Source organism: Hylobates moloch, unplaced genomic scaffold, assembly GCF_009828535.3.
Source record: "Hylobates moloch isolate HMO894 unplaced genomic scaffold, HMol_V3 SCAFFOLD_1859, whole genome shotgun sequence".
NCBI classification, from domain to species: domain Eukaryota; kingdom Metazoa; phylum Chordata; class Mammalia; order Primates; family Hylobatidae; genus Hylobates; species Hylobates moloch.
The window spans coordinates 1-9,720 of NW_026654134.1; the positions used below are offsets into that span (position 1 = coordinate 1).

At 52.6% G+C, this 9,720-nt stretch overlaps 1 protein-coding gene across 1 annotated transcript; it reads right to left on the reverse strand.

The window, feature by feature from the left end:
* Positions 1-5,654: 5,654 nt before the first annotated feature.
* Positions 5,655-9,714, reverse strand: LOC116464824 (DNA-directed RNA polymerase I subunit RPA1-like). Its single transcript, XM_032148072.2, has 4 exons — positions 9,586-9,714; positions 7,984-8,101; positions 7,271-7,435; positions 5,655-6,928 (listed from the first exon to the last, which is right to left on the reverse strand). Exons 2-4 carry the CDS (start codon positions 8,057-8,059, stop codon positions 6,828-6,830), a joined length of 342 nt encoding a protein of 113 aa, XP_032003963.1. The 5' UTR covers positions 8,060-8,101; positions 9,586-9,714; the 3' UTR covers positions 5,655-6,827.
* Between the last annotated feature and the right edge of the window lie 6 nt (positions 9,715-9,720).

The window sequence follows — 9,720 nt, forward strand, 5'->3', positions numbered from 1 at the left end:
GTTAGAACAAACCTCCCAGGCCATTGAGTCCAACTTGCGTGAAGATAGTCACTGAGGAGCTGCAGTGACACCTGAGCCTGTGAATAAACGAGGTCTCATCAGGGGGCAGTGTGCACGTGCACATGAAGCCTGCTGGGTACCTCAACCCAGGCAGTTACCCAGGTACCCTGCTGGGTAACTCAGAGTTAAACCCTGCTCCTTGATGACCACTTGTGGTAGGACAGCGATGCTGCTTAAAGAACTTAAGGAACGAATCTGATTAAATAATTATGATTTAGCATTTTAAGTGGAAACCTCTCATGGAGCTGCTTGTAGGAAACGCTGGCTGGCTGAGTTCCCTCCTTCTGCCCCTGCTGGCAGGGACTTTTAAGTTGGACAAATGGCCTCGCTGTGCTGGGCTGGCAGGGCTGCAGGCCTCCAGATTTCTGCTGGAAGCACCATCCCTTTCTTCTTTCAGGCTTTGTTGAGCCCCAGGTGGAGCTGATGGTGGCATCCTTTGGACCCCACTGTAAAGTCCTTGCAGACATCTGCCATGGCACGATGACAGCTTTACTGCACACGCACTCACTTGAGGGCAGAGATCAGATCTTAAGATCTTACTGCAGAAACCTAGGGCCAGTGACTCACTCCTTGAGATGTCATCGTACCGATAGGTGGTGACGGTGGCGGTGCATTTCCACAATTTAGGACTTTTTCTGTCCGTGGATCTCAATTCCGCTGCACCTTAGACTCTCTTGAAGATCTTCTAATGCCTAGGCCACACTCCAGGCCAATAAAATCAGAATCTGGGCAAGGCCTTGGGATCAATCTTTTTTTCAGACAGGGTCTCACTCTTGTCACCGGGCTGCAGTGCAGTGGTGCGATCATAGCTCATTGCGGCCTTGAACTCCTGGGCTCACTTGCTCCTCTTACCTCAGCCTCTGAGTAGCTGGGACCACAGGCACATGTCACAACACCTGGCTAATTTTTGTAGATACAGGGTCTCACTCTGTTGCCCAGGCTAGTCTCAAACTCCTAAGCTCAAGTGATCCTCCTGCCTGGGTCTCTTAAAGTGCTGGGATTGTAAGTGTGAGCCACTGTGCCTGGCCAGAATCAATCTTTTTTTTTTTTTTTTTTCTAAGACGGTGTCTCACTCTGTTGCCCAGGCTGGAGTGGCACGATCTCGGCTCACTGCAACCTCCAACTCCCCGGTTCAAGTGATTCTTCTGCCTCAGCCTCCTGAGTAGCTGGGTGAAACCCCATCTCTACTAAATACACAGAATCAATCTTTTTAAAAAGCTCCCTAAGTGTTTCCAAGGTGCAAAACTGAGAGCCTCTAAGTGGACTTTAGATGGAAGTGGGGTGGAGGTTGATGGTGTAGGAACTTTGGAATTTTTGACTGTAGCTATTTTGGTGGTTGTGATTGAAGTAAAACTGCACCAGGGTCAGGAGACCTGCGGTAGGCCCAGCAACTCTGTGACCTATCTAAACTATACAACCTCAAGGGCAGGCTGTGGTATGGAGCTGCCCCACTGAGCCATCTGCAGAGGTGCTATCACTCAACGATGAAAGACTCAACGAACCAGCCTCTAACGACCAGTCTTTTCTATTTCAAGAGCAGTCTGGACTCCTACAGCCCCTGATTCAGGTGCAAACTAAAAATTTTAAGATTGGCAAGCAACAGACACTCCTTAAGTGGTTCCTAACTCTCCACAGATGCAGAACACTTAAGGGTCCCAACATCTGACTGAAACACAGCCCACACCAAACCACAAGATGGCACCTCACACACATTAGGGTGGCTACTATAACAAGGACAAGGATGTGGAGAAATTGAAATTGTTGTACACCATCGGTGGGAACATAAAATGGTGTAGCTGCAGTGGAAAATGGGACAGCAGTTCCCACAGAAAAATTAAAGAATTACCATATGATCCGGCAATTCCACTACTAGGTATATATTCAAAGGAAAGCAGGGTCTCAGATATTTGTCTTTTTTCTGAGACAGAGTCTCACTCTGTCACCCAGGCTGGAGTGCAGTGGCACAATCTCGGCTCACTGCAACCTCCACCTCCTGAGTTCAAGCGATTCTCCTGCCTCAGCCTCCTGAGTAGCTGGGATTATAGGCGCGCACCACCACACCCGGCTAATTTTTCTATTTTTAGTAGAGACGGGGTTTCGCCATGTTGGCCAGGGTGGTCTCGAATCCTGACCTCAGATGATCCGCCCGCCTCAGCCTCCCAACGTACTGGGATTACAGGTGTGAACGCCCGGCCTGGCCTCAGATGGCTGTATATCCACGTTCACAGGGTTATTTGCAACAGCCAAGAGGTGGAGGCAACTCAAGTGTCCACCAACAGATGAGTGATTAAACAAAATACGGTATATACACATGATGAGGTATCAGCAGCCTCAAGCAAGAAGGCAATTCTGACACATGCTACAGCATGGATAAATCTTGAGGACATTATGCTAAGTGAAATAAGCCGGTCACAAAAAGACATGCTGTACTTTTCCACTTGTATGAGGGACCTAGAGAAGTCAAATTCACAGAGACACAATGTAGAACCGTGGTTGCCAGGGGCTGGGGAGGTGGAAGGAATGGGGAGTTAGTGCTCAATGGGTACAGACATTTGTACATATTATTTGGAGGCAGGGCAAAGTGAAGAGAAAAGAAGGTTCAAATTCCAGACTGGGGATGAGACAAGGTGCTTCATCCCTTCCTCGGTTTTATTCTTACTCAATGCAGGATAGAAAATGTTTCAAAGACTCACAGGAATATCTGTGGGAATGCTGATAGTGTTTCTGTTGAGAACCCAGAAAAGGGACACTAAAAAAAATTAACTGGCCAGGCACAGTGGCTCACACCACCCAGCACTTTGGGAGGCCACAGTGGAGGACCGCTTGAGCCCAGGAGTTTGAAACCAGGCTGAGCAATAAACCAAAACCCCTGTCTCTACAAAACAAATTTAAAAAACTGTTAGAAGCAAGCAAGTAGGTATGGATATCACCCCAAAGGGCAAGGTGAGAAGGATGTCCAAACAGTGGCTAGCTAATGGCATCTCAGGATTTCTATGAAATGCTTAAGTCGAGGCCGGGCATGGTGGCTCACGCCTGTAATCCCAGCAATTTGGGAGGTGGAGGCAGGCGGATCACCTGAGATTAGGAGTTCGAGACTAGCCTGGCCAACATGGTGAAACCCCATCTACTAAAAATACAAAAATTAGTCAGGCGTGGTGGCGCATGCCTATAATCTCAGCTACTTGGGAGGCTGAGGCAGGAGAATCGCTTGAACCCGGGAGGTGGAGGTTGCAGTGGAGCTGAGATTGCGCCATTGCACTCAGCCTGGGTAACAAGAGCAGAAGTCCATCTCAAAAAAAGAACTCACAGCTCTCATGAAAAGTTTGTGAACCCCACCAAATGATCAATCTCCATTTTTTTTTTTTTTTTTTTTTTGAGACGGGAGTCTCGCTCTGTTGCCCAGGCTGGAGTGCAGTGGCGCAATCTCGGCTCACTGCAAGCTCCGCCTCCCAGGTTCACGCCATTCTCCTGCCTCAGCCTCTCCGAGTAGCTGAGACTACAGGCGCCCGCCACCACGCCCGGCTAATTTTTTGTATTTTTAGTACAGATGGGGTTTCACCATGGTCTCGATCTCCTGACCTTGTGATCCGCCGTGGTCTCGATCTCCTGACCTCGTGATCCGCCCGCCTCGGCCTCCCAAAGTGCTGGGATTACAAGCGTGAGCCACCACGCCCGGCCTCTCCATTACATTTTGATTAAAAATGACAATGCAGATTAGTGCATGTCCTTGAATCCATCCATCAGATTTGACTTGGGCCTACTTTCCAAAACTCAAATGCATCCTCAATGGGCACTTACAGTCCTAAGAAGACTCCAAAGCCTCTGCCATGTTAAACTGCCAAGGCCACTCTCAGAGGCTTCCGAGCATAGAGAACCACCAAAGTGAGAGTGCAATTCCCTAAGGCCACCACAGTGAGAGTCCTTGATCATCAGGATGTGCAGGCTCCCAAATGTGTTTAAAAACCAGACATGCTGTCTTAATACTCATCCATCAGGAAAGAAGCAGAGCTGCCCAGGAACCATGTGGATGGGTGGGGCAGAAGGGCATCCCTCACATCCCAAAACAGGTCGGGGGTCTGATCTAAGTGTGATGGTCACAGCCCTGCCAATATGCAGGGCTTGCTCCTTTGCCTCTGCGCCCTCAGTGCCTGGGAGAGATGGAACCCATGGAACCAAGAGTCATCCATTCACCATGTGTCAGTCACCAGGTTACTCTGTGATCTCCTTTAAGGACACTCTCACAATTCTAGTGTGTGTAGAAATCATCAAGTGAATATGCCCTTTAACTCAAAGAGTGAATGTCTTACCCTGCAGGCTGGGCCCTTCCTGCCTGCCTCAAAACTGTCATATTCCTCTGTGCCCATGCCTTGGTGAACCTGGCAGACCCTGTTAGGAGGTACTGATTTCCGTCGGGCTTTCCCCAATGTAGGCCTAGGAAGTGCAGGCTGGGTCCTATTGCATGTCTGTAGGGAGCAACATGGTCACTCTCCCTTGACAAAGCCTCCCTTGATCCCCAACCCTACCCCTAAGGTCACAGCAGCAGCCTCCCCACCCTAGACCAAGGCTAGCACAGCTTCTGCATAAAGGCTTCTCCCCTGGTGCTTCTCCTGGCCACAGGGCCAGCAGCTAACTCTGGAAGGAGGTCACTGCAGAGGTAGGCCAGGGGCAGAGGCGGAGGAGGCTGCAAAGGCTGAGCTCTTCCCCCTAAGGCCTCAGACAAGAAAGAACAGGAAGAGGGACCCAAGACCTGACTGTGCCAAGAAAATCCCTGCCCTGGGTTCTCAAATCCAGATGCAGAAACTGCAAACCAAGGGAAAAAATGGTTTTAAAAAACCCAAGTTTTTTTTCTTTCCTAACAGCTAGTTCCAATGATGTTTATTACCCACCCTGAGCTGAAATAACAGTAGACAAAGACAGAAGCAGCCTCTGGTTTTACAAAAGCCTTTGTACAAGTCCTCTCTGTCTTTTCTTTTTTTTTTTTTATTAATTTTTTTTTTGCACACAAAACAATAAACATTTTCTAAAAATACATACAAACAAAAAGATGCGTATCAAACATATTAGGAAGGTTGCACATGGGAAGACGGGGAATAGAAATGGGGAGTGGGAATTAAAGAAAATAAATGAGAGAGGGACTTTATATGGATCAGTGATAATAACTCAATCCTCTATTTGACAAAGAAGAAGGAGAAGAGGAAGAAAAAGAAAGTGGGATAAAGGATCAGAAAGGGAGGAAAATAGAAAAAATTAGAGCATGACTCCAGGGTAGACCTGTTTTGTTGTCACTGGGTTGGTTGGTTGGTTTTTCTGTTGTATTTTTCATATGTTTCGCCATGTTGGCCAGACTGGTCTTGAACTCCTAGCCTGAAGTGATCAACCCGCCTTGGCCCCCCAGAGTGCTGGGACCACAGTCGTGAGCCACCACGTCCAGCCCCCACATTGCTTCTGGCCTCCGTGCTAGACCTCCCAGACGGGGCGGTCGGCGGACCGGGCCGGGCAGAGCCCCACTTTCCCGGCGGGCGGCCGGGCAGAGGCCCTCTTTCCGGACGGGCGCCGGCAGAGGCGGGGCGGCCGGGCAGAGGTGCTCCTCACTTCTTCCCAGATGGGGCGGCCGGGCAGAGGCGCTCCTCACTTCCCAGATGATGGGTGGCCAGGCCGAGGGGCTCCTCACTTCCCAGACGGGGCGGCCGAGCAGAGGCGCTCCTCACTTCTTCCCAGACAGGGTGGCCGGGCAGAGGCGCTCCTCACTTCCCAGACGATGGGTGGCCGGGCAGAGGCGCTCCTCACTTCCCAGACGATGGGTGGCCGGGCAGTCCTCTCTGTCTTTTCTGCCCATGCCAGGGAAATGCGTTGCTGGTGCTAGAGGTAGAGGAAATGTGGACGACCAAGAACAGGGCGGCACAGTCCTCTGGGCTGGAGGCCTGTGTTCCTTCCCATAAGCAGGGCCTACGGGGCGTATGGGGCGGAACATAGGCCTCCGCACCAAGCTGACAGCAGAGAAAAGCCAGGCAACCTGTTCAATCGCCCCAGCAGTGACCTGGGTTCTATGTGTGGGAGTGAACTGCTGCGGCCCTAGAGCGACTGCCCCCAGCCTTGGGGCTGATGTGATCTAGAAGGACACCTTGCCACACAGTGGCAGGGCCAGGACCCTGGACAGGCAGAGAGGTTGGGTGGGTGGAGGACTGTGCTACCCTGTACTTGACTTAGGGAAGAAGTCTTGATGGGGACTCTCTGTGGACTCTGCCCCCAGGGGCTGGAGCAGCCGGAAGAAGCAGGCCTTGGGCAGCAGGCTCCATGTTCCTGCTCATCGGGAGCCCCCAGGAATCTTGTCTGTTGTCCCTGGCCACTCACAGCAAAAGAACCCCGCTTCCCTACTCTGGAGGTGCCTGGGGTCCCCAGTAGCAAAGCGTGGCTTCCCCTTGGTCTTCTCAGTGAATCAGGACTTCTCCTTAAGGGTTATGCCATAGAGGCCTCCTGCAGCACAGGTGAGGCCCCAGCCATCTCAGGGGGACTCAGAAGACTTGATAAACCTTGATAAAAATCCAGAGACAGGGAGGGGCAAGGATGAGCAACTCTGTCACTTTCCAGGTGAAGCTGGCCCAGCTCAGAGGCCCACTGCTTTCAGGCCCAAGGTCGCTGCTGTGCTCTGTACCGTCACTTGGAACTGCCCTGGATTCCAGTCTCCTGGTCCTCTCATGCAGAAGGCAGGCTGGGCCACGCCTTCACCGAAGGTCCTTGGAGCTGGGCAGATGGTGCTGGGGTAGCCGCTATCTCAGGGGCTGCTTGAGCTCGAACAGGCCTGTCCCGCCCTTGACAACCTTCCCAACCACAAGACAGGCAGAAGGAGACCTCAGCTCATCGTGGGATCCTGGCAGAGACACAAGAACGCGTGTCAGGGTGTTGAGGTGGAAGTTGGGAATGCCATGAGGGGATTGGGGGGCTGAACACTGAAGCCTCAGGACTCAGGTGGGTCCTGAGTCTCTGAAGCTGGTGGGATCACGAGGCGACCCCGCTTTAGCACTTGAGAGGGGAAGGCCCTCTTCCTGTTCCTTCAAAGGGTAGAGGCAGCTGTCGTGTCTGCTGTTCAGCCCCCTCCAGCTGCCCCAGCTCCCCTCAGATCCCAAGATCCCACTGGTGTGAAAGGAACCATGGAAAGATGCCCATGGGTGGTCAGGAGAGGGGAGGCCAGGGCTCCTGCCCACGCACTAACCCAGGAGGGTGGCTTGCTTCAGAAACTGGAAGCTGGTTTCAAACGTCATCTGCTGTAGCGGGGAAGAGTTTGACCGGATCCCAAAGCGATTCAGTGGCTTGTAGACACCCTCAAAGCACATATAATCAGCAACCAGGGAGAGATGGCGAGGGTCGACCGCGATGCCTGTCAAACGGGAGGTAAAATTAGGAGGGATTAAGCAGTGACCACGGGAACAGTCAGCAGACACAAGCCAGGCTGCCTCCACATCAGCACATGGCTTGGGAGTTAGACTCTGGGGCTCCCCTGCAGCTCCGCCACCTGCTCAAGCTACTTAACCCTTCCCTGTGGTCTGGGGCATCTTTTCCCCTGACCCCTGCATCCTGCTTCCCGCTTCCTTCCAGCAGCACAGGAAGTGAGGACCTAACCGCACTGTTTTCACTTGGGAACTAAAACCCCAAAGGCAGGATGGGGCCAAGTCATCAATCAGGAGCTTCCTCTAAGGGACCAGCAGATGAGACACCATTGAAGCAGCCTCAGTGATGGGAGATGTCACCTCTTCACAGATCTGAAGGCTCCTACAGGTGCACTCACTGCACCCGTGCTGCAGTGCCTGCCTTGGTGCTGGACTGACTCGATGCTGGACCGACACGGCCCTGACCCTCCTGCCCTGAGCCTTCTGGTATCCTGGCTGGCACCCAGACCTTGGGGTGTTATCTGCAAGCTCCTCTTACCATACACGGCAAACACATCCTTGATCTCCTTCTCGATCACCCGCAGCGCGGCCTCGATGCCGTACGTGTTGGCCATGGCGTGGATGTCGTTGGAGTAGAGGCGGCGCAGATCCAGGACCTGGAGAGAGGAAGGAAGGGATTTATTTAGAGGGCCTGGCCTTCTGCTCCCTTCTGCCTGCATATCTCCCCCTGGCCGCTCTCTCTCTCCTTGTGTCTGGCAGCTCGGTACAGCTGAAGACAAAGTGGTCAAGAGGTGGCCCAGGATTAGCAGAAGGAGATGGCTAGGCAGAGCTGCTGACGGCTCGCTGGCCGGGGCCCAAGGTCTGTATTGTCATTACAAGAATCCAGGGATAACTTTGGACATGCTTTAGATTCAATAGGAAGAAAAGGATTTTTTCTTCTTATTTTTAAACTGAGACACCTGTTTACTAGGATTAAGGCTTCCTTTGGGAGGCAAGGAAAGCTCCCCCAGCAGCGACACACTACACACCCCTCCAGGGTGCACGGAGTGGGGGCTGGTCAGCCGCACGGGCATCTGCTGGGCCTCACCAAGGGGCCAAGGCTACGGCTGAGCTGTCTTGGAGGAGCCTCTCACCCTGCACTCTCGGCAGGTGCCAATCTCCCTGCTCATCCTCTGGGAAGTGTTTGGTAAAAGGGTTCAGGGGAGCAGGAGACTTTGCAGGGTGGTCATTGGCGGGGGCAGAAGCGTACATGGCAGGGGGAGCTTTGCTAGCCTAGTGTAGACTTGTTGGGGGCTTAGGCTAGAGGGCCCCAGATCCTCAGTGTTCTGTGGGGGAAACTCAGAAAGTTCTGGGAGAGTTGGTGAAGTGGGAGAACTTGGAGACACAGCTCAGAGGAAAGGACAGACGAGCTGGTGAGCAGGTGGGACAGGAATGCCAGGGCACCTCTACCCCTGGGACCCCCTTTACCAGATAAAGCGAACAGCATCTAGGCAGGCGATGCAGCAATGATTTCCTACAACTCTACTTCGGGAGGGTCTTAATTTCTTTTTTTTTTTTTTTTTTGAGACAGTCTTGCTCTGTCCCCCAGTCTGGAGTGCAGTGGCGCGATCTCGGCTTACTGCAAACTCCACCTCCCAGGTTCTCGCCATTCTCCTGCCTCAGCCTCCTGAGTAGCTGGGATTACAGGCGCCCGTCACCATGCCCGGCTAGTTTTTTTGTATTTTTTAGTAGAGACGGGCTTTCACCATGTTAGCCAGGATGGTCTTGATCTCCTGACCTCATGATCTGCCCGCCTCGGCCTCCCAAAGTGCTGGGATTACAGGTGTGAACCACCACGCCCGGCCCGAGGGTCTTAATTTCAAGAAAAAAACTCTACTCAAATTAGCCCGGGCAACTCTGGGTTGGATAAGTTCAGCACGGTGCTTCACTGGGGACCTGAATGAGGCTAACATGCCCCAGAATCCCCGGGAGGCGGACGAGGGTACGCACACTTGGTTTGGGGAATGTGGCCTGGAAGCACGAATGGCTCAGGAAGGGCCAGAGTAAATCGGCTGGAGCGAGCCTCCCGGTGGCCGGGTCCTGAGACAACATGGGGTGAGGGCTAATGCTTTGTCCTAGGCCAGCAGACAGCCTGTCTTACCTCTGCATACTTGAACAGCTCTGGGAGGTTGATTCCTTCTGTGTTTAGCACAAGCTCCTTCTCGTTCTTATTGTTGGTTGTTTCATTCAGGAGGCACCGAGTGATGCCCTTGGTCGCATAGATGACGGCGCCATG

What these genes read in the sequence shown, in the direction of transcription:
- LOC116464824 (XM_032148072.2), bottom strand. Translation starts at nt 8,059, where the DNA reads ATGGCCAACACGTACGGCATCGAGGCCGCGCTGCGGGTGATCGAGAAG. An exon ending in GGATGTGTTTGCCGTGTATG is followed by an intron (nt 7,436 to 7,983) that starts GTAAGAGGAGCT and finishes CCCGTTTGACAG; the next exon opens with GCATCGCGGTCGACCCTCGC. An exon ending in GAAGCAAGCCACCCTCCTGG is followed by an intron (nt 6,929 to 7,270) that starts GTTAGTGCGTGG and finishes TGTCTCTGCCAG; the next exon opens with GATCCCACGATGAGCTGAGG.